Source organism: Apodemus sylvaticus, chromosome 12 (assembly GCF_947179515.1).
Source record: "Apodemus sylvaticus chromosome 12, mApoSyl1.1, whole genome shotgun sequence".
NCBI lineage: Eukaryota > Metazoa > Chordata > Mammalia > Rodentia > Muridae > Apodemus > Apodemus sylvaticus.
This window is the reverse complement of record NC_067483.1, coordinates 69,259,927-69,284,390: the sequence shown is the minus strand read 5'-3', so window position 1 is coordinate 69,284,390 and position 24,464 is coordinate 69,259,927. Positions and strand designations below refer to the sequence as shown.

General features: G+C 37.1%; 1 protein-coding gene across 7 annotated transcripts in view; it reads left to right on the top strand.

Moving 5' to 3' along the window:
- The first annotated feature begins 3,680 nt into the window (after positions 1–3,680).
- Suco (SUN domain containing ossification factor) overlaps positions 3,681–24,464 on the top strand; it is a 59,009-nt gene continuing 38,225 nt past the window's right edge. For 5 of the 7 annotated variants that reach the window (XM_052199867.1, XM_052199866.1, XM_052199868.1 and 2 more), the window contains exons 1-6: positions 3,892–4,044; positions 16,828–16,939; positions 18,414–18,524; positions 20,906–21,060; positions 23,559–23,696; positions 24,082–24,232. In XM_052199867.1, coding sequence (XP_052055827.1) covers positions 3,983–4,044; positions 16,828–16,939; positions 18,414–18,524; positions 20,906–21,060; positions 23,559–23,696; positions 24,082–24,232 — 729 coding nt within the window. In that variant the 5' untranslated portion in view covers positions 3,892–3,982. Of the gene's footprint in view, positions 4,045–16,827; positions 16,940–18,413; positions 18,525–20,905; positions 21,061–23,558; positions 23,697–24,081; positions 24,233–24,464 lie in introns of all 7 variants that reach the window. The other 2 variants (XM_052199869.1, XM_052199871.1) reach the window with 2 other exon arrangements.

Sequence of the window (24,464 nt, the reverse complement as noted above, 5' to 3'; positions counted from 1 at the left end):
TTCTAGGCTCCACTTCATAGTTACCTAGCAACAGCCAGGTATGCCTGACTCACTATAAAAGGGGTGCTTGACCCCTTCTCTCTCTCTTTTCTCTTGACCTTCTACCCTCTTCCCCCTCTGTCCCTTCACCCCTTGTTCCCCTCTCCCTCTCCATGTACTCATGGCTAGCCTCTATTCCTCTACTGTCTCTGTCTGTCTGTCTCTCTCCCTCTACTACCCCCATCGACTCCCCTCCCCATGCCCTAAATAAACTATTCTATACTATATTTGTATGGCTGGTACCTCAGGGAGAAGGGATGCCTCAGCATGGGTTCCAAGAGACACCCCTTTCTCCCCCACCTCCATGCTGTGCCTCCACCAAACATATGTCTGGCTTTTTCTTTTTTATAAAACATAACACCTGGATAAATGTCAAGGAGGAATTGCACAATTGCCAAAATATGGAAGCAACCTAGGAATCCATTGATAAATAAAGAAAATACAGTATATTTTACACATTCAACCATAAAAAGAATGAACTCTTGTCATTAGTTGTAACACAGATAGAATTGGAGAATGTTGTGTAAAACCGGAGGTAGAAATACAAATACCGTGTATTCTCACTTATACATGAAAGTTAAGACACTTTCAAAGATGAGAACAGAATAGTGTTCACAGATCTCAGGAGCTGAGGTTGGGAGTGGAGAACGAATGGTTAATGGGTATGGGGGTACAGATGGATGAGGAGTTGAAAAAAAGTAGAAAAAAAGTAAAAAAAAAAAAAAAAAAAAAAAGGAGGGCATGACTGCTCCTGGGCATGGTGGAGAAGGTTTATTGTAGATAAAGGGAGACAAGGCTAGAGGCAGGCATCTGGGAGAGTCCAGAGTGAACAGGAACCAGAGCAGGGTCCAGGTGAGGAAAGTGGAGGAGGGAGAGCCAGGAGACCAGGAGATTAAGGCCAGGATGGTATAGGGCAGTCCAAAAGGCCCAGGAAACCAAAATGGCTGATTCTATAGGGAAGGGTGCATGAGGCAGTGCAGCCCTGGGCTGGAGAAGTTTATGGTAAGGGGTGGGCTTCGCCAGCTATAAGAACCCTCAGAACAGGTAGAGACTGAAGAATGCTGGGAGATCGGGGCAGCCAGGTCTGCTTGGATTTGTTAAATAGGCACATCAGTGATATTTGTCCTGGGGCTGAGACCTACCTGGAACTGCTCTATTTATGGCACTTTAGGACAACTGTAGCTAACAACAATCCATTGATCTTTATTTATTTATTTAAATTGACTTATTTCAAGTGTCTGAACATATATATGTGTGTACATTTTTTAGCAGTTGAAGAGTGTGTAGGGTCCCTCGGAACTGTAGTTCCAGATGGTGATGAGCTCTATGCAGGTGCTGGCAGCTCGACCCTGGTCTTCTGCATGACGAGTACTTTTAACTGCCAAACCATTTTTTCAGCACCAGACTTTTTCAAATACTTGATTTTATTTTCAGGAACAGAGGATTTTAAATGTTTTCCACACCAAAAAAAAATGATAATATTTTTAGGTAATATGTATGTTAGTTGTCCCACATAACCATTATATATTGTATACTTGTATTGAAATATCATAGTGTGTCCCATACATATGCAATTACTATGTGCCAAATAGAAATCTTTTCTTTTCTTTCTTTTTTTTTTTTTTTTAAATGGGCTGACTTGCTGTTTTGGGATGAGACAGTTAGAAGATAGGACAGTAAAATTGATATTTTCCAAGGCTTGAAATGCTTGTGCACACTAAGGAACCCTCCTTGGCAGCAATCTTTTGAGGATTAGCAGAGGCATACCAATTCCCTATCCTGACTAGCATAGTTCCTTAATTAAGAAAACAAGGATCAAGTGGTGGCACTTGCCTGGGATCTCAGAACTCAGGAGGTTAAGGCAGGGAGAAAGTGGAGTTCAAGGCTAGCCTGTGCTACATCTCAAACCAAAACATAATCATTTGGTTATGTTCTTCATGCAAATGCTGGTCTGCAGTGGGGAGTTGACAAAAGATTTTTACTGTCATATTACTAAAAAATGGCATCAGATGATTTGAACTGTTAACTATTGACAGATAAAAGTTTAGGCCGAACTCTTCTGAGGACAACATTAGCATCTTTTGTAGAAGTCCTAACATTTGATTGTCTTATTTCCAAGAATTACTCAGTAGGTTATTTTGTTCCCCAGGAACTGAATAACTCATTCAACTTAGGTTCTTCAGGAAAACACGTCCCCAAACCTGGTATTTTCTAGGCAGTTTTCTTGCTTTTCTTTCTATGATGGCATGAGAAATTATCACCACTTTACCGTCCCCCCCAACACACACACACACGCACACGCACACGCGCGCACACACACATCATGTCCTCTACTTTGTTGAACAATGTTCTTGAGAAAGTAGTTTCTAGTCTCATAGGAGGAAAAGACAATAAGATCAGCACAATTGAGTTGCAGTTTTATATTTTGTATCTATTAGTTTCGGGACCTTCGACACCTGTGTCCGTATCCAGTAAAATATCCATCAGTAATGACTAGTTTCTATAAATGTTAAGAATCTGCCACTAGAGACAGATTCTTAGAGCATGAAGGGCTATACTAAGAGGCCAAATGTCTTGTCTCTTCCAACTGTTGTCTTTCCGGATCACTAAGCTACTTGAGATGTCTGACAGTAGACACAAAGCATTCTGAGGTTGCACACCAACGTTCCCTCAATTAGGATTCTGGGCCTCAGCTTTTTACAGATTTGGGGGTATCCATGCTGTGAACACTAAACAATTCTTTTTCTTCCTGTCGGCAGCAAGGGTTTGTAGTAGGTTGCTTTCCCTGCTTTCGGATGCAGAGGGTTCAAAGTGTCCTTTCTGCCTCGCAGTAGGAAACCCACAGTCCGAAATTAAAAGAACAAAAAGAAGGCTAAATCTCAGGAATCTGGCCAGCAGGTAAGGAATTCTCACTTAGGTGAAAGAAAAGCTCGATCTCTCAGCCTCAGCCAATCATATGAGAGGAAACCTTGACACGCCTCTTTCTACCTTCCAATCAGCATCTAGCTCAATTAGCCTGACCCACTCCCTCGGGAGTAAACCGACTTTTAAATAACATTAGAATGCTTTCTTCTGACCCTCTCCAGTCATTCCAGGCCATTCCGTGACTGTGCTCCAAGGAAGCAATATGGATGTAACAATGACAAATGACAAAGCTAGTCAGTCTGGAGGTGAAGAGTGAAACTATAAAATTCTAGAACCAAACCTGCGGGTTCTAAGAAGAGGGAAAAAAAAGAAAAAAAAAAAAAAGAAAAGAAAAAGGCGGGTTCCGGTAGGACTACAAGCCCCAGATAGCCGTGCGCGGAGGCGGCACGCGCTTCGAGAGGGGGCGGGCCATTGAAAGGCGGAAGGCCGAGGGTTACGGGACTTCCTGTTCGAGCGCCAGCAAGTGGGTGGGACCTGCGCAGGCAGGGCGGCGGTTGTGGCGTTTTGGAGCTTTGTCAGCGGAGGGGGCGTGGCCCGCGCTGAGACTGGTGGAGTGCGAGCCGAGAGGGACGTGGGTGACGCGTCTCCTTCCATCCTGCTCAGTGGAGTGTGAGGCGCCCTGGCCCGGTCGGCGATTGGCTGTTGAGAGGCGAGTACGCGGCGGCTGTTGGTCGCTGGCAGCACGGAGCGAGGGCCCGGGCGGGCGGGGCGGGGATGGGGAGGCAGTGGCAGCGAAGGCCGGAGGAGGCGGGCGCGGGCGAGCGGGCGGACACAGCGGCGGCGGCGGCGGCAGTCTCTGGAGCGCTCCTGTGAAGCATCCCTGTTCCCGCTGCCGTGGGCCACTCGGGGAGCCCATCCGGGACGCGAGGTGCTGCGGAACCGCTCGCCAAGCCCCACAGCTCTTCGGACTCTCGGTCCCATCCTCTCGATCCTGCTCCGGCTCCTCCATCTTGGCCTCGGCTGTGGCTGCTACGGGGAGGATGTGCCGCCTCCTGGCAGGGGGAAGAAGGAGGAGAAGATGAAGAAGTACCGGCGGGCCTTGGCCCTGGTCTCCTGCCTCTCTCTCTGCTCTCTAGTCTGGTGAGTAGGGGCGGCCTCTGGGGACTTAGCCTGGGGACGAGAGGGGGAGTAGGTCGGGGCACACCCCCAGATCATCTCGGCTTTTTGGGTTGCTGGTGCTCCTGCCCCCAAGCAAGGGACACAGCGGCCACCCAGTTCTTCCTCTTGAGGCTTGCGAGTTGTGTTTTGGAATTTGCAGAGTCCAGCAGGGACAGGGGGATATTGGGGGCCGCTTTTTGCCTTTGTAGCCAGGGACTCACTCCATCACCGCAGTTGGGGCAGTTTGGGTAGTGTTCAGAAAGCTGGCGAGTGAGTTATTCAGTTTTACTGTCAGTTCATTTGCTTTCGCTCTGAGGTGAGGGCATGGGCGAGTCAGGTGTGATGTGTCCCGGACCTGTGATTTTGAAAACGTGAGTCGTCATGAGGGTAAGAGTAATGTCTAAACAGTTGTTCTTCTGGTCAGTTCTTGCACAATCTAGACCAATAGTACTTTTGGGGCTGCTGTTCTTGAAACATGACGGCGTGGGGCCGGATCCCTTATGAAGTCCTTTTTCGGTTAGCTCGATGGGAGAGGGTTTTCACAGATGTAGGGTCAACCATAATTTTTTGGGCATATCCTTTGGCACTAGAAAGTAAACTGTTTTGCGACCTGCTCTGTCCTCTCTAAAATTTTATGGAGTTCAAGTTCATTTTCAGCACACCTCTGGATTTTGAGGAGCAGAAATAGCTTGTGAGCCAAAGGATTGCTACAGGTGTACTTGGGAAAGCCATTCTTTCTGAAGGAATTCCCAAAGAGCCTTGGCATGTGACAGAAACGATGGCTTTTTGCCTTAAAGTGATTTTGCTTCTTATGTTAAAATCTAAACAAACTTTCATATTTACTTTTTGTCTTCGAAGCGCCAATAATAATAATTCCCATTTTTATGGGTGTGTAATGGAATCCAGAGGCGCTCAAGTTGCAGAGTTGTTGCTCACATAGGGTAATATATTAATATGGGCGAAAGAAAACACTTGTCTGAGAAAATCTGACTGGAAAGACTGTATTTTGGAGAACAAAATGCTTGGTCTCTTGACATTCTGAATCCTTTAAATACTCCTTAACAGAACTGGGTACCTGAAACCAGTGTAGAATTAGATAGCAATTTCTTAAAGTTGGTGAGCTTCTTCTTTTACTGGCCTTTATTTTTCTCCCCTCATTCAGAAATTATCTCCAAATTTTATTACCCATTTCTGTTTTGTAGAATTGAGTGTTCTATGTTCATATAATAATCAGTTCTAGGGTTTACCCCCTTACCCTGTTAATACTACTGCAGTGTAGTTTGATCTTATACTATCATAGTTGATAGGTTGTGATACAGTCTTTCTGCTTTTGCCTTTCCTGCCTAGAGTGCTGTATATTTATTCCTTAACAGAAAAACAAAATGCATCCTATCCATCTCATTCATTCTGGTTGCTATTTTTCTCTTTTGCACACTGCTACTCACACTTCTTAAGTAGTACAGTGTATTCTAGGTGTAATTGTAGTGTAACTACAGAAGAGCAGTGGTAGCTAATATTTTTTGTTATATGTGCCTAGCATGTGGCATTTGTACATTTTAGCATCTTTCTCAGCAAGGCTCTCCCAGGTAGGTATTATTAATCTCATTCTGTATTGTACAGATGAATAAATAGAGAGGTTACAGTTATGCTTGTAACAGTAACATGGCTAAAGTTAAGCAGCTACTTCATTCTGGAATTTAGATTTGAACCTAAGCAGCTTGTAATATAGGCTCTTCACTATAGTGGTCCTTTGACTAATAAGGCCTTTGTTAGATGCAGTACCATTGCTTACTAGATATGTCTACTTGGACATGTTATATAATTCCTTTGAACTTTAGTTCTTAGAGCCTCAGTATGATAAAATTGATCCATTCATATCAAAGTTATTAAAAGCAAATGAGATAACACATATACTACACCTTATAAAAACAGTAAGCGCATGCTGTCTTTCACTATAGAAACATTTAAAGGTGTTTTTCTTTGTTTACTATGTACTGACAATTGTGACTCTTGAAAGCTTGAGTGAGCAGCCTTTCTTGTTTTTAGTACTGAAACTATGACACCTAAGAAGCCCCCCTTGTGAGTTCCTGCTACTGCTATAAAAACTATCAGAAATCCAGTGGCTTACACATAGTTCTTTTATAGTTGTAGCGCGCATGTGTGTGTGTGTGTGTGTGTGTGTGTGTGTGTGTGTGTGCGTGTGTGCAGGAGTTCAAAATCAGTCTCACTGGGCCAAAGTATTAAGGTGGCCTGTCTGCTTCATTCTGGAGGCCCTTAGGGGAGACTCTAGTACTTTGACTTTTTCAGCTTCTAGGTGTTGCATGGATTCTCTCTCCTGATTCATATCACTTCAATCTCTCTTTTTGGCCTTTAACATCTGCTTATGACTGCCCTTCTCTTTCTCCTTCAAGGACTTATTATATTGGGTTTACTCTTGGTCAATCTCCATGTCTCAAAATTCTTAGTGTGCTGAAGTCTTCAAAGTCTTCTGATATAAAGTAGACTATTCAGAAGTCAAAGGTGCAGAACTCTCTCAATCATTGGCAGGGGGTAGTTGATGATCATACTGAAGTGGATGATATGATCCATACCTTTGAATAGTTCTCAGTACATTCCCTAGTAGTAAAATTTGGTGCTTTGTCTTTAAAATGTACCAATATGACACCAGTATTAGTACTTATAATTACATAAGTTAGTTGTTCAAGAAAGATAAAAAATACTGTGTTAATATTACCATTTGTTTTCATTAAAGTAGTAAGTAATTTTCAGTGAGAACTGTATAATTGAAGAGTTTATTTTATATCAAGTGTAGATGAGTGGTTTATAATGGCTACTCTTCTTAGCCTTGCTATTTTGTTATTGGCTTATGCTTATAATATTATCTTTGTTAGTTTTTATTTTTAAATACATTTAGTAAGGGTTTGTTTAGTTACAATAATCCCTCCATGTATAAAGTACAGTGAATCATGGTATGCTGGAATTAAACCCACTGCTTAAGAACTTTATTTTTCCTTTGCATATCTGGCTTTAGTTCTTGCAGTTTTTGATATGTCTTCAGCTAATCCTTAAGAACAATAAATCTTTACATTAAGCTTAATAAAGACTAACTTTTTAAAAATAGTAACATTCTTTCTGTGACTCAATGGATGAGCTTAGAGGAGCTAATATTTAGACTAAAAACTTGTTGATGTTTAACAACAGATATATTTGACATACAATAAAGGTACTTAAAAGGACATTAAATGTATCTAATGCAGAATTTGTATTTTAGAGTCTTTTGTCCTCCATTCATCAATCATATGCCTTTGGGTCAGTTATTTCTGTGAACATCAGTTCTCATCTATTAATGGTTTCTAGGGTGAATAGTCAAGGTGGGAAACTGAAACAAGCAGAGGGAACATTATTTTATTTTTATTTTTTGGTTTTTCGAGACAGGGTTTCTCTGTATAGCCCTTGCTATCCTGGAACTCTGTAGACCAGGCTGGCCTCAAACTCTGAAATTCGCTTGCCTCTGCCCCCCAAGAGCTGGAATTAAAGGAGTACGCCACCACTGCCCAGCCAGAGGGAACATTCTTGTGGGGTTATCGGGGCAATAATCAATTCTCTTCAAAACTCTATCCCTTTCAACTCTTCTCCACCCCTTCTAAAGACTCCAGATAACCCCAGTGGGAACATTCTTGTGGGGTTATCTGGAATGTTTAGTAGCAGTGGAAAAGAGTTGAAAAGGATAGGGTTTTGAAGAGAATTGATTATTGCCCAGGCAAACTCTGATTCTAGCAGGATAGAAGAAGAGCAAGTAAAATGCAAAACGCAAAAGGCTTGTAACCCAAAACATCCAGGAAAACCAGGACACAATGAGAAGACCAAACCTAAGGATTATAGGTATAGAAGTGTGAAGATTTACAACTTAAGGGCCAGTAAATACCTTCAATAAAATTGTAGAAGAAAACTTCCCCAACCTAAAGAAAGAGATGCCCATGAACTTACAAGATGCCTACAGAACTCCAAACAGACTGGACCAGAACAGAAAGTCCTTCCGTCACATAATAATCAAAACACCAAATTCACTAAACAAAGAATATTAACGGCAGTAAGGGAAAAAGGTCACATAACTTATAAAGGCAGACCTATCAGAATTACACCAGACTTCTCACTGGGACCATGAAAACTAGAAGATCCTGGGCAGATGTCACACAGACACTAAGAGAACACAAAACAGCATTAATCTTCAATTTTAACATGTTTTTCTATATATTTCTTCAATTTTATCAGAAATACCTCCATGGAAATCTTCAATTTATCAGAAAATGTTGATAATTTCACTTTCAATCAAACAGCAAAACTCTCAATCACCAAAGATGGAGAAACCAAGATATTCCATGATAAAACCAAATTTACACAATATCTTTCCACAAATCCAACCCTACAACGGATAATAGATGGAAAAACGCCAACACAAGGAGGGAAACTACACCCTGGAAAAAGCAAGAAAGTAATCTTCCAACAAACCCAAAAGAAAGTAACCACACAAACATAAAAATAACAGAAAGCAGCAATCACTATTCCTTAATATCTCTTAACATCAATGGATTCAATTCCCCAGTAAAAAGACATAGACTAACAGAAGTCTTTTTCATGTAAATCTTCAATTTTATCAGAAAATGTTTATAATTTCACTTTCAATCAACTTAGAAATATTTTTATGCCCACCGTTTTATCTGTATAATTTTCCATGATAATCTTCAATTTTAACATGTTTTTCTATATATTTCTTCAATTTTATCAGAAATACTTCCATGTAAATCTTCAATTTATCAGAAAATGTTGATAATTTCACTTTCAATCAACTTAGAAATATTTTTATGCCTACCTTTTTATCTGTGTAATTTTCCATGATAATCTTCAATTTTAACATGTTATTCTATATTCTACAATTTTATCAGAAATCTTTTCCATGTAAATCTTCAATTCTATCATAAAATGTTTCTACTTTTTCAATTAATTTAGCAATGTTCTTTATGTCTACCATTTTACTCTTTAATTTTCCATGAAAATTGTCGATTTTAACATGTTTTTCTTTATATTTTTTCAATTTTGTCAAATATTTTCAATGTAAATGTTCAATTTTATCATGAAATGTTTTTACATGAAAAAAAATAAAGAAGAAGAAAAGAGGCAGGCCATATTGATATTTTAATTAGATTACTATCAAAGATAGAATGGATTGCCTAAGACGGATTCTGGAGGTGGTAGGTCATAAATGGAGATGCAGTAGGAGAGCACTGGGAGCTGTGTAAATCAAGATGATGACCTTTTTTGACTTTAGTCTAGTTTTTATAGATGGAAGAGATTTTTTCCTCCTTGGATTCTGATTTCTGTATTCTTTGTTTTTTCCTCTAATAATTTTTCCAGCTTCTTTTAAAAATCATTCATTCATTCATTCATTCATTTAATTTGAGTACACTGTAGCTGTCATCAGACACACCAGAAGAGGGCATCAGATCCCATTACAAATGGTTGTGAGCCACCATGTGGTTGCTGGGAATTGAACTCAGGACCTCTGGAAGACCAGTCAGTGCTCTTAACTATTGAGCCATCTCTCCAGCCCCTACCTTCTTTTGTTAATTAACATATGAGCAGAAAAACAAGAAGAAAACTATATAAAAACTGTTTTCTTTTTAATTGTGGAAGAGTTGAAAATTCCTATTCTTTTATCTGGAAAATGTGTGTGTGTGTGTGTGTGTGTGTGTGTGTGTGTTTACTGCTTCTGTACAGACTTTTAAAAAGTATTTTCTGAATAAAATGATATTCAAAATAAATAATGAAATAATCATGCTTTCCACATCATTTGATGCCTTTTGTTGTTGTTGGAACTTAATATGAAGAAACTTGAAAAAAATCATATTTGCTGAGATATTTATTCAAAGGATAGCATCTGGTGCTTGGAAGGAGTATAGGGTCATTACGAACAGTGCCAGATCCCTTCATATAAGCTGGGTGAACTAGGTTGCTTTAGTGTGAAGAGATCCTTGAAAGAAGGTAGCTTCTCTTTATGAAAATCTGGGAGAGGGAGAGAGGGGGAAAAAAAAAGAAAAATCTGTGGGTTCTATGTCCACATACCAAAAGGCAGATTCTTTATAATATTCTTTGCATTATTTTAGGAACTGGAGATGTAGCTCATGTTGCCTTTTAATGTTTAATACATTTGAAGATGTTTTAGAATGCAAGTATAAATAGACTTGGCAGACAATAAAAAAAGAAAGATTAACAGTGAGCACTATCTTTGAGCACTATTATCTCATAATTTTGTTGTTTGTGACTAGTAAATTTCTACTTCTCTCAATCTGAGCAGAGAAATAAAATGTATAGTTTACACTTCTAATGAAAAGAAACTTTAAAAAGTATTTAATTGCTTTTTATCTCTCAAGTCATTTTCAGCTATGAACGTTATATGTGTAAATGCTGTATACACCCCTGTTTAATAGTTTGTACATATGGAAATAAATAAAACATTCTACTTGAAACAATGATTTACATATTTCAGATTTTTCTTTAAAAAATAAGCTATATAACAAATAGAGCAGAAAACACAATTTTTACCTGCATTGCCTGTTATGTTTTTCAAGACCATATAATATTATAAAGTGTTTTCACAAAGTATAATTTCATATGTCACAAGGAATGGGAAATTGCTTTTGAGTATTTACAGTCTAAAAATATAATCCTTTGGGATATATTTATTTAATAAATTGAGTGCTTTTTATTTATTTATTTTTTTAAGGTTTGTTTGCTTTTGTCTTCCTTCCCTTTTTGGGTGTTGGATATAGAACCAAGGGCTATCTAAATGCTAGACAAGTATTCTACTATAATCTACACCCCAGATTCAGAACTTTTTTTTTTTGTTGTTGTTGTTGTTTCAAGACTGGGTTTCTTTGTGTAGCCCTGGATGTCCTACCACTCTGTAGACCAGGCTGGTCTTGAACTCACAGAGACCTACCTGCTTCTGCTTCCCAAGTGCTGGGATTAAAGGCTTGTGTCACCACCACTGGCTTCAGAACTTTATAGAGAATTACTAATTTAAGTGAGTTTTGTATTTTATATAAATGTATTCAATGTATATACATATATTCACTCTTTTATAGTGTTAGCATAGTTCTTAAGTACTAAGCTCATAATATATTTAAGTGCTATTATGTAAGTTTTGATCCATTTACTCTGGGCACTTTGGCAGCTTATAGAGTAAAATAGAGGTTATAAGGGTTTATAATAATATACAACTTATTTTTATAAATTTATTTCTAATATTACTTGGTTACCCCTAATGCATTTGGTATAGAGAAGGAAACAGAGTGTGGAACTTGAGCCTTGTGTGTAAGTTCCTTGTCATAATACAGACAGATATCTGTATTAGAAAGGGCCAATAGTCATTTTATGATCATTATAACTTGTGAAATATATACCCCTTTTAATATAGATTCCCGTGGGACTCCTTCATTTAACAGTGAAGAAGGAAGACCTATAGACACTAAGCATCTTTGCCAAGTTTTTTTCCACAGGGATGGATCTAGAACTTAGTGTTTTGAGCTTGTGCTCTCTTAATCGCTGTGTGTTTGCCTGTATGCCAGTTGTTGTCCTTGGGCTAGATTTTTTATTTAAAAATGGTGGGGATGAGCCAAGGAAGGATTTGACAGCAGCAGTTAACAACCTGAAGCTCTTTTTAAAAGTACACTTTTTGAGGATTCCTACCTCAAAGAGACTATATTTATGGATATTTTTGTTTTTTATATTCAATTTAGTGTTATTGGATTAGATGAAGTCAACTATTTTTATACAACCAACATTCTAGAAATATGATTAGAATGCTAATGAATCATTCAGAAAGCTGAGTTTCATACTACTTATTAATGGAGAAGATTGGCCTGGAGCTGCTAGGAAGGCTTGAAGTGTATGTGCCAGCCATAAACTCTCCATTGAGAACAGGTGCTGGGTGAGCTGAAATAAAATACACTGTTGCTGCTAATGATGGCTATATCTTTCTGTATGTATGTGTCTCACTGCCTCATACTCATCAAGAGGAAAGAGTATGAGCAAATTAATAATGAATGGATAGAAGTGGCAATAAGTGGTTAAACTGAAGAAAAAGTAGCAGATAGGAGATCATGGTGAATTTGGCTTCATGGTGAAGTCAAAGAGCTAGATGATAAATATGCAGCAAGGAAAGTTGTTTTGAAAAGGTTATGTTGACATCATTGCACTAGATGTGTTTCTGAGAAGAGAGACAGACTTCCAGAGACAAATACTTGGAAACAGAGTAATTGAGTTTGCCACAATAAGAATGTGGTTTTAGAAATGGAGAAAGTAAGAGCATTAAGCACACATTTTATGGAAGTAAATTATCTGGTTTTATAATCATAGGTTGTGAAGTTGGCCTGCAGTGCAGCTGTAGTGCAATGGTACAGCATCGAGCTAGGACTCAGAAGAGCTGTTTACTTTGTCTCCGGCCTGCTCTTGTCAGCACTGTTTTATCTTACGCATCTCAACAGATCTAGTAAGGCTCCTGTGCTGTGTTGTGTATTTTTGGTAGCATTCTGCCAAACAAGGAAAGGTAGAAACTTTCTTAGAACATTCTGCAGATGAGACCATAAGTCCTTGTATATTAAATTATGAACTTACTGGGCAGTAGTGGCTCACGCCTTAAATCCCAGCACTTGGGAGGCAGTTTGAGGCCAGCCTGTTCTACAGAGTGAGTTCTAGGACAGCCAGGGCTATACAGAGAAACCCTGTCTCAAAAAACAAAAGAACAACAACAACAGCAACAAAAAATTATGAACTTGTAAAATAGGTTCAAAGAGAGAGAAAACTGTGTTCTTATGTTGTGTACAAAAGAGGAAGAATTTTTAAAAAATTGAAAGATGAATAATCTTATAGTTGGAGGGGGATGGAATATGTAAGCCCAGAATTGTATAGATTGTTTAGGACTTTAAAATGTGGGCATGAGAGAGAAAAGACTGGAATTTTCTCCACATAGGGAATAATTTTTGAAGGAGAATGTTTGACTTTTGAAACAGAGCACTGAGTTTCTGCAGATATTAGGAATCAAGAAAGATGACAAAGAAAGCAAGCTTTGAAGGCCTGGTATGCTACTGCATTCCTGTAATCCCAGACATTTGGCAGGAGGAAGGAGGATCAGGAATTCAAGGCCAGCCTCTGCTACATAGAGGGCAGTCTTAGCTACATGAGACCCAATAAAAGGATAGAAAGAAAGAAACTGGAAATAAAGATGGAAAGCTGTTTAAGATTACTTTGTCAACAGTGTAGAGAGTCTGATAAGGATGAAGCGTTTGAAAACAAATGCTGGTTTTTAGAGGGAAGTGTTGGTAAGTCATTGAGTTGAAATAGAAGATGTTTGGGAGGTGGCATGCATGCATTCTTGCATGGTTGTTTGGCAGCCTGGAGGAAAAAGAATACTTATAATAAGAAAGTTAATGCCCACAGTAGCCTTATACTTACTACTTTAAAAAAAAAGATTTATTATCTTAAAATGTATATGTCTGCATGCCTCTGTGTGATTGTGTATCTGAATGCAGGTGCATATGGAAGCCAGACGAGAACTTTTGATCCCCTAGATTTAGAGGCTGTCTGTTGTAGGCTACCCGACTCAAAGGCTGGGAACTGAACTCTGGTACTCTTGAAAAGTGATATCTACTCTTAACCACTGAGCTATCTCTCCAGCCCCATACTTATGATTTTTGTCAGTCCCTTAATGAAATTCTTTTAGACTATCCTGCTTCCTAAGGATAAAAATTTGAAGGGCTCAGTCCCTAACCTACTTTTGGAGGTTAACTTTAATTGTTCAATATGTGCTTTTCTGTTTACCCAGATTATATGGTTAGCCTACACTAATTTATTTGGGAACTTTATTTGTATTTTGAACTGAAAATTGCTATAGAAAAACTGTGACTTGATTTTTTTTTTTTTATTTAGGATAAATACATCTTATACAATTTTTAAAAATAGGCCACTTTAAGTAGGATTAGTGTATGATTATTTCCAGCAGCTTTAAGGACAGTTTTTTATTGGCAAAACTACTAATGTAGATTAAAGATATAAAATATTGCCTATGTTGCTTAGTGCTTCTTCATGATGGATTATTGAAATTATTGGCCATTTTTTAATGACTAGTCATTGAATATAATTTGATGTATGGAGTATGGTAGCTGAGAATATCCAAGACCCAGCTTATGTGATTGACTAGTAATGATCTGAACTACTAAATTGAGAGGTTTGATTATCAGCAGTCAATAGGGCTTTTCAGTGAGATGGAAAGAAAGGACACATTGTGCTCTTACCTACCAAGAGACCAAGCAGAAGTAAAGCAGTGATTAAGAGCTCCAAACTGTAAGGTGTGTGTGTGTATAATTATTGGTATCAGAAGAATTCTTTACTGCTGAAATAATTTCTTTAGTATTTTAGCTACTGTTCTACTTACTGTAGATTATATTCCTTTGCATGCTGCTAATACAGTCATGTCATAGTTTGGTTTAAATTGATATTTAGTTTTTATATTGCTATGGCTAATGATATTTACAGCCAATTCATGTTGCACAATTTGTTTCCTTTTCTCTATAGTTTTCCCAGAAGTATTGACTTGCTTTTACTAAATTTGCTTATTTTTTCTTTAAGTACAAACATTTTTCAGTTCTGTGTATTTCAGATTTTCAAAGATTAGTCTATTTTATGTTATAAATTTCACCTTTTATCAGACCCATGGACTTGTGATAACCTTCATCTAGACTAGTTATCCTGTTGTCCTTCTTTCTAGCTGTCGTTTTTGACCCTCCTATATGAAGCTACAATTATAGCAATACTGACCTGTAAGGAAATATTGCCCAGGCAAAGCATTATGAGACAAAAAACCTCCAGAAGTGCCATTGAGTTAATTTTGTGTTGACTATCTACTGCTGGGCATAGACTCTGTCCTTAAAAGTAGTTTGTATAACTATTGAGAGTCCATTGGGGAAAACAAAGTTTTCCTTCATGAGCAGTTATTAGAGATGCCCTCTGGGTTAGGAATGGGGGCTTGTGTTCATTTTCCCTCTCAGAGCTGGGACCCCCATTTTGGCTTAAATCTGTGTAGGCCCAGTATGTGCTACCACAGTCTGTTGTGTTCAAATGTGCTTCAGTCATGCTGGTGTTTAGAAGGCCTTGTTTCCTTCCTGTTCTTCACCCCTTCTGGCTCTTAGAATCCACCAACTCCTCTTCCAGTAGGGTTCCCTAAGTTCTGAGGGGAGGGATTTGAAGGTGGCATCCCATTTAGGACTGAGTAGTCCATGATCTATCTACTCTGTACATTTTCCTGTTGTGGGAATCCTTTTTTGTCTTTAATCCTTATAGCATGTAATACTACTTAGAGTAGACCAGTGATGCTGATCTTGTTTCAGAACTACATGGGTTATTTTTAAAGAAACATTGACTTTTAAGCTGAGTGGCACACTTCTTTAATCCCAGCACTAAGGAAGCAGAGGCAGATGGATCATTGAGTTTGAGGACAGCCTGGCCTACAAAGTGAGTTCCAGGACAGCAAGGGCTACATTGATAGAGAAATAACAACAACAACAACAACAACAACAACAACAACAAAGACTTTTAGGATTATTTTTAGGATTATGTTCCGCAGTGTGTGTGTGTATGCGCGCGCACACGTATGCATATGTGGTAAATGTGTTTTATTCATTAGAAGGATCTTTATAGCTATGTAATGTATCCAGATGTCTTTTAGTAGGTAGGTGTGATAATGGTTTTCTAGGTATGTGTTACAAATAAAACATTTATATCTAAACCAGTTTTGATAGCCTGCTTTCTAAGACTGTTAATTTAGAATGAAAGACACTTGAAATACTAGACTACAAACTTGTGGAGATTTGTTTTGTTATGAGGAACTACTGAGGTAATTTTGACATTAAAATAGTTCACAGATATTTGTGTTTTTGATGCTTGTTGTTTTGAACCAAACAATCATAAGGAGGAATTCTATTCCTCCTTTGTTAAATTTGCAGAGGTTTTTTTAATTATTTATTTTTCTCTTATGTACATTGCTGTGTTTTTGCCTACACATATGTCTGTGTGAGGTTGTCAGATCTTGGAGTTACAATTGTGAGTTGCCCTGTGGGTGCTGGGAATTGAACCAGGGTCCTCTGGACAAGCAGTCAGTACTCTTAACTGCTGAGCCATCTCTCCAGCCCCTGCAGAGAGGTTTTTGGCCTAGAAGAGTTAAAATACAAGTTTTTATCCTAAAATGCTCAAGAAAACAACTTCAGAGTATTGTCAGCCTGCAGTGTTTGTGCTTGTAGAGTTTGTTACTTCAGGCTTTCAGTGTCTTTTATGTACAAGCTTTACTTCCATGCTTTGAAAAAGTTTAGGCGAGTTTCGAATTATCTTTAAACATTTGTAAATGTCTTTGGCATCTGGACACTTTCTCAGGAGGCTAACTCTGACAGCTTTCTGTACCTTCTGTGGTAATTGTCACATACTGCTTCTGTTGCTTTTGTTGTACCCTCCAATAATTTACGTATTACTTGGTAGCGATAGTAATAGAATGATTATTAACTTTTTCCCCTCCTAAGATACCAATACTCTGAAGTTGTTTTCTTGAGCATTTTAGGATAAAAACTTGTATTTTTTTTGCCTGAGGTTGTAGCCCATCGAAAGGGTATTGCCTTAATTTTCCTTCTCTTGTTCATTGTTGCTGGTGGTGGGTGTCTGCAGGCTTCCAAGTTGGCATGTCTGCTGTAAAGAGAGTTCTTCAGCTTCAACATCATACTATTCTCAAGATGATAATTGTGCAGTAGGAAGTGAAGACACACAGTTCCAGAAAAAGGTACCTTAAATGGGATTGACAGCCTGCTTTCTAAGACTGTCTTAATTTAGAATGAAAGTAACTTGAGAAATACTAGGCTACAAATTTGTGGAGATTTCTTTTATTGTTATGAGGGCTATGGAGGTAATTCTGATATTAAGATAGTTCAGAAATATTTGTACTTTTTGTTGCGTGTATTCCAAATACTATACGTTAAGTATGATGTATATTTAATAAGAATTGCTCCTTTATTGCTGCAAAGAAATCTGCTCTTATAAATTAAGAGCTATCAGCAGTATTGCATGGAGGATTTGCAGTTGGAGGCTTTGTAGTTCCTTAGATATAATTAGGTTCAGTGACTAGATATAAAATATGTGATAGTTTTGAAATCATTTTATATTTTTGCTACTTCAAATGATAAAGGTAAATACTGACTTGTATTTGTGTTTTGTCTCCAACTTTCTGTGTTTCAAATTACAGAAATAACTTTACCTGACTATAAAATTGTTTTCTTTGTGTATTCTTTTCCCATCCTCAAAGGAGAGCCATATTTACTGCTTCTTGTGAGTGCTCAAATGTTTTCTTGTAGGTATAGGTACACTTTTAAATAGGAACACAAATTAATATTTTGATTTCCATTACAGTAACATAAAAATGTTCCACAAAGGGATTTCCTTCCTTCTCTAAGGCTATACGTACATAATCTTTATTATACAGATACAGCAGAATGTATTTTTCCCTCATGAGACTTTTGTGTTCTTCCTCAGCTGTATGTACATGTGCATCATGACAGACTTTTATTTACACATTTGGTAATATTTGGACTGGATTATTTAATCTTTAGTTGTATATAATTTATATCTGGGATGGAAGATGCAAACTCTTGACAAGTTTCTCTAAAAAGAAAACATAGAATGTAATACTTTTATCCATAATCAGTAAAATTTGTCTCTAACTTCTTCCTTGATGAGATATTTACATACTAAATGTTACAAAAATCATTTTAAGTAAACATTAAATGGGGAGAAATTCTTTAAGCAAACACTTCAGTATTTTGTATGCACTAGATAAGCTCAGGTTAAAAAAAGGCAAATGTGAACTTTGCTTTTATGAAATGTGTATTTTAGGAAACACATTTAAAGACATAGGGATAGAAAATATTACTGAGTGTGTATCAAAAGATAGATAAAACAAAACTATATATATTCCAACTATTATGGAAGTCTCACTTGATGTCTGGTACATAATACTTCATATAGGATGGGCTTATTAAGCTGTCAGATGAGGTTTTTAAAATCACATATTTATATTTAAAGTATGGAGAGAAGGAGAGGGATGGAAAGGGATAGAAAAATAAACATGTAAATGAAGTTGGGAATCCAATGTATATAAGACTGGTTTATAGCAAAGAAGGAGATAGTTTTGATAACTTTATTTATTTACTTATTTATGTATATAAAATAATTTTACCAGTCATTTCTTTGTCACCATGTAGAATGTAAGAGAGGAACTTAGTAATGCTGAGCTATCAGGAAAAGAAAATTCCTATTTAACTGTATCTCCAGAAGAAAAGAAACTAAAAGATGACTACACTGTGGATGCGCAAGTAAGCTATTTACTGCCTTTCCTTTTAATAATATACCTATGGTTCTGGGGGAGTTTTTTGCACAGTATTAGATACCTTTGTTTAGTTAACATGTTATATGTTGTTATATTTTCTTTACTGTAAAGAACCATATAATGGAATGTAAAATTATTCACATGTTAATAGTAGTATAGATTTTGTGAAGATGTAAAATTAAAGATTTAATAATAAATAAAGCTATTTTCTTAGGTAAAATTTGAGTGCAAATATTTCTTCCTAAGGTTTATTTTTTGGGCTCATTTTAACATGTATTTTCTGTTTTTTAAGTACCATATCTTTTTATCTTCTTTATTTTGCTACTGAAGTAGTTGTATGTAGCACATAGAACATTTTTGAAACCAGTATTTAAATTTACATAGTATATTAAGTTAATACATTAAAATGGTTTGCCTTTTTTTTTCATTCTAAGTATTGTTTTCTATTTTATGTACCTGAAATACGGCAGTTATTAAAATTGTGAACAAATACTATAAACCTAGTAGAATGCCAATACATCTGGAAACCACTTAATCTAAGAGGTTGAAAGAACTGGGGATATTTGATATAGAGACAGAAAGATTAAGAAAAACCAAAACATTTTGCAGATTAAATATGTTCATCTTGGGGCTAGAGAGATGGTTCAGTGGTTGAGATCACTGACTGTTCTTCCAGAGGTCCTGAGTTGAGTTCTCAGCAACCACATTATGGCTCAGAACCATCTGTAAAGTGCCCTCTTCTGGGATGTCTGAAGACAGCTTCAGTGTACTCATATACATTAAATAAATCTTAAAAATGTTCATCTCAGAATGAAGAAGTTTCATTTTAATACATTTTGGAAAATATTTGCCAAAGATTTAGGTATAGACTAAAAAAACTGCTATCTATTGCCTTTCCAATTATGCAACTGTCTTGAAGTTTATGTAATTGAAGTCTAGAACAGTGGTTCTCAGCCTTGGGTTTGACCCCCACAGGGGTTGCATATCAGATATTTATTATGAGTCATAACAGTAGCAAAATTACAGTTAAGTAGTAGCAAAATAATTTTATGGTTGGGGGGGTGGTCACCAAAACATGAGGAACTATATTAAATAGTTGCAGCATTAGGAAGATTTAGAATGTTTTGAAATTTTGTGGAATCTCTTATTCCTGTGTTGTTTAGCATAGAAGTCATTAGGTCCTTCAGTTATTGACCATTTGAAATGTGGCTGATAGGTAAGATTTACTGTTAATTACAAAATACACGTTGAATTTCAAAGACTTAGGCTTAAAAAAGAATGTAAAATACCACTTTTAAAAAATTCAAATATATGCTGAAATAATACAGTATTTGATGAGGTCCTTTCTAAAGATTTCCTACCTTTAAAAACAAGTCATTGTTATTTGTAAAAATTTTACTGCAACTACTAGTTCTCCAAATGATCACACTTTGATCATTGTCTTATGTCTTCTTTTTGCTACCAAACCGTTGGCTTACCTATTTTTCAAGACCCATCTCATGTAGTCTGTAAAACTACATTCTTTCTTGGTATGAATTTTTCTCACTTGTTATTCTTTGTTACACTTTTAAGTGTATTGTGTGCTAAATACTGGGACTGTTAAAATCAAGAGAACATTCTCCTTATTTAATACATTTATATTACAATTGAAAACAAGCAAGACAGATACCAGTTGACTATCTTGGATGCTCTCTTGTGATGAGACTGGATAGAGAATAATGGAAGCAGAAAGGAAGGGAGCAGACGAATTCTGTTATCACTGGAGCTGATAAAGGTTTTCAGGTCTGAGAGGCATTCAGTCAATTTCTGAGGGGTGATTGACCTAGAACATTTAGGATTGAAAGAAAAACAAATTCTTTATTGTGTTGTAATACTTGTACATATCTTATATTGTTATTTGTTGATGCATACTTTTTCATATTTTTCACTTTTTTTGAGATAAAAGAACTGTTTGTATCATACCATTTTATATATTTATATAGGATTCCTTAGTTACTAACAGTACAGTATTAAATAGAAATGAAATTACTTGTGAGACCTTATACAGCTGTATCTGCTAATGTATGAAAATATGCAAGTTCTATATTAGAATATGAAATAAAATTCTAAGGGTAGTAATGTTGGAAGAAAGGATTTGTGTGTGTACATGTGTGTTTAAAAGTATTTCTTTTAAGTAATTTTCTGTCTTTAGTACTGGAGAATTAAACCCAGGATTGCAGTCTATGTATATTAAGCACTTTATCATTGGACTAAATACCCTTAGATTATGAACATCATATAGTCATTTTTCAGCTTTCTATGAACTTATGCCCATCTGAAGAAGGAACTTATTAATCTTAACATTTAATATAATTTTTTAAAAAACAGGATTTGAAAACAACGAAGTTAAACCTACCTGTGGTTGAAGTCCTCCCTACAGTTGATTTGCATGACGATTCTTCCAGTGTAGTTATAGGCAGTGAAAACATTGAAAATAATTCCAGTTCATCTACCTCAGAAACGACTGCAGTCTCAAAGCCTGAGTAAGTCATTATGAAGGGAGGAGTCGGGGGCGGGGAGGGGGGAAGAAGCCAACACAGCAAATTAGAAATATTTCTTAACAAAACACCCGAATATACTCACAGTTGATATTTGGGCTAGATAGCAGTTACAATTTATTGTATCATGTCTTATTGTGTATGTTGAATATAATCTTAATAGTGAGCTTTATTCAGTTCAGTAGATGATAGATTATAGCCTAGCCATGAATTTCTTGCATTGTATATGTTCTACTTAGAAGAAATTATACATTAAAAATTGATCTGTATAATTATTCAAAAATCAAATGTCAATTTATTTCCATCAAGTGTTAACTAGCATTCCAGTAATATAGTCATGTTTTTGTGTGACTAGCTACTTTTTTGTAATTTAATAACATTTGAAATACTTAAGCTTAAGTTATCCTTAGTTCTCTTAGTACTGTGCTTCTGAGTTCCTTAGGTTATAACAGAGAGAGCAAAGTCAAACACCCTCTCAATACTCATTAAATATTTACTTTATTGTGAGAATTAATAATAGTAAGCATTTAAAAAAGAGTTTTTGACTCAGAGTAAGAGTAAGTACTACTTTATTGCCACTTTTAAAAATGTTCTTACTGCAATACAGTCAGGTTTTAAATATCTGTAGTCCTCAAGAACACAAGGGACTGGGCTGATGGAGTTTTGCACAAAGATTGTATCATTTGGGAATGTTGCTCAGTTAAGGAAAAGGGAACAGAAAGCATGTTGAGAAAAGTCTAGACAAATTATCAAATTCATCTGGAACAACAAAAAACCCAGGATAGCTAAAACTATTCTCAGCAACAAAAGAAAATCTGGGGGAATCAGTATCCCTGACCTCAAGCAATACTACAGAGCAATAGTGTTAAAAACTGCATGGTATTGGTACAGTGACAGGCAGGAGGATCAATGGAACAGGATTGAAGATCCAGAAATGAACCCACACATCTATGGCCACTTGATCCTCGACAAAGAGGCTGAAAACATCCAATGGAAAAAAGATAGCCTTTTCAACAAATGGTGCTGGTTCAACTGGAGGTCAGCATGCAGAAGAATGGGAATTGATCCATCCTTGTCTCCTTGTACTAAGCTCAAATCCAAATGGATCAAGGACCTCCACATAAAGCCAGACACTCTGAAGCTAATAGAAAAGAAACTGGGGAAGACCCTTGAGGACATCGGTACAGGGAGAAAGTTTCTGAACAGAACACCAATAGCGTATGCTCTAAGAGCAAGAATTGACAAATGGGACCTCATAAAATTACAAAGTTTCTGTAAGGCAAAGGACACCATCAAGAGGACAAATCGGCAACCAACAAATTGGGAAAAGATCTTCACCAATCCTCCATCAGATAGAGGGCTAATATCCAATATATATAAAGAACTCAAGAAGTTAGACTCCAGAAGACCGAACAACCCTATTAAAAAATGGGGTACAGAGTTAAACAAAGAATTCTCACCTGAAGAACTTCGGATGGCGGAGAAGCATCTTAAAAAATGTTCAACTTCATCAGTCATTAGGGAAATGCAAATCAAAACAACCCTGAGATTTCATCTTACACCAGTCAGAATGGCTAAGATTAAAAATTCAGGAGACAGCAGGTGTTGGAGAGGGTGTGGAGAAAGAGGAACACTCCTCCACTGCTGGTGGGGTTGCAAATTGGTACAACCACTCTGGAAATCAGTCTGGTGGTTCCTCCGAAAACTGGGCACCTCACTTCCAGAAGATCCTGCTATACCACTCCTGGGCTTATACCCAGAGGATTCCCCACCATGTAATAAGGATACATGCTCTACTATGTTCATAGCAGCCCTATTTATAATTGCCAGATGCTGGAAAGAACCCAGGTATTCCTCAACAGAAGAGTGGATGCAAAAAATGTGGTATATCTACACAATGGAGTACTATTCAGCCATTAGAAACAATGAATTCATGAGATTCTTAGGCAAATGGATGGAGCTAGAGAACATCATACTAAGTGAGGTAACCCAGACTCAAAAGATGAATCATGGTATGCACTCACTAATAAGTGGATATTAACCTAGAAAACTGGAATACCCAAAACATAATCCACACATCAAATGAGGTATAAGAAGAAAGGAGGAGTGGCCCCTGGTTCTGGAAAGACTCAGTGAAGCAGTATTCGGCAAAACCAGAACGGGGAAGTGGGAAGGGGTGGATGGGAGGACAGGGGAAGAGAAGGGGGCTTATGGGACTTTCGGGGAGTGGGGGGGCGGCTAGAAAAGGGGAAATCATTTGAAATGTAAATAAATTATATCGAATAAAAAATTTAAAAAAAAAGTGAAAAAAAAAAGCATATGCCATTGTGCCCTATTTAAAAGTAATTCTTGAAAACATTCTGTAGATCTTCAAATGTTCTTTCTTGGGCTTGGGTTATGTTTTAGCATCATTATTAGAATGAATATTAAATGTATATTAAGTCTATTAAATCTAAATTACCATTTTTTCTTTCCTCATTTAGTGAAGTAGAAAAATCTGGTACTTTATCTGTAGTCAAGCCGGGTGAAACGGAGCAGTCTGAAGCTGACTGTGATGCTGGGGAGGCTCCTGATGCAGAGGCTTCAGTGGAACAGCCTGCTTTTGTCAGTCCACCAGAGAGGTGGGTAGCAATAGTTCTTTTAACTGTGGTTCTTTTTGCTTTCTTATCATGACATTGTCTTTTTATGTAGACCACCCAGGCTAACCTGGAACTTTTATGGGTAACCCAGGCTTGCCTCAGTCACAGGATCCTCCTGCTTCAGCCTTCCAAATGCCAGGATTAGAGGCCCACACTACCACATCTGATTAGTGATAGGAGTCTATAATAAACACAGTGTAATGTTTTTTAAAGGTGTTTGGTGCAAATTTCATTGTATTTTTATTACTGGAATTTTATCTCTTTGTGCTTGTATTTAGGTGTTCCTTGTGTGTGGTAGTGATAACAATTGTATAAAAACTTGCTATCCATCTAAAATATGTTTAATATATTTTTTGCTTTTAAATAGCCTTGTTGGCGAACATATAGAGAATGTGTCATCTTCACATGGCAAAGAAAAAGAAACAAAATCAGAATTTGAATCAAAAATTTCATTGAGTAAACAAGATGGCAGTGATCCAAAGTCTGCATTGAACACTTCAGATACTTTAAAAAATGAGGTTAGTGTGTGATTTTGGTTGGCTAGTTCTCTGTTATTTAAGGTACTTTAGTAGTGCAATCTTGAAACAAAATTGCTAAACATATTTGTTATAAAATTAGGGGTATTAGTTATAAAACTGATAAACTCTGCTTCTCTGTATAGCAAGTAGTTATTTCATGATGTTCTGTCTAGTGTTTATGTATAACGGTGTTCTGCCTTGGATTCTCTTGGGTTTACACGACTTTCTGCCC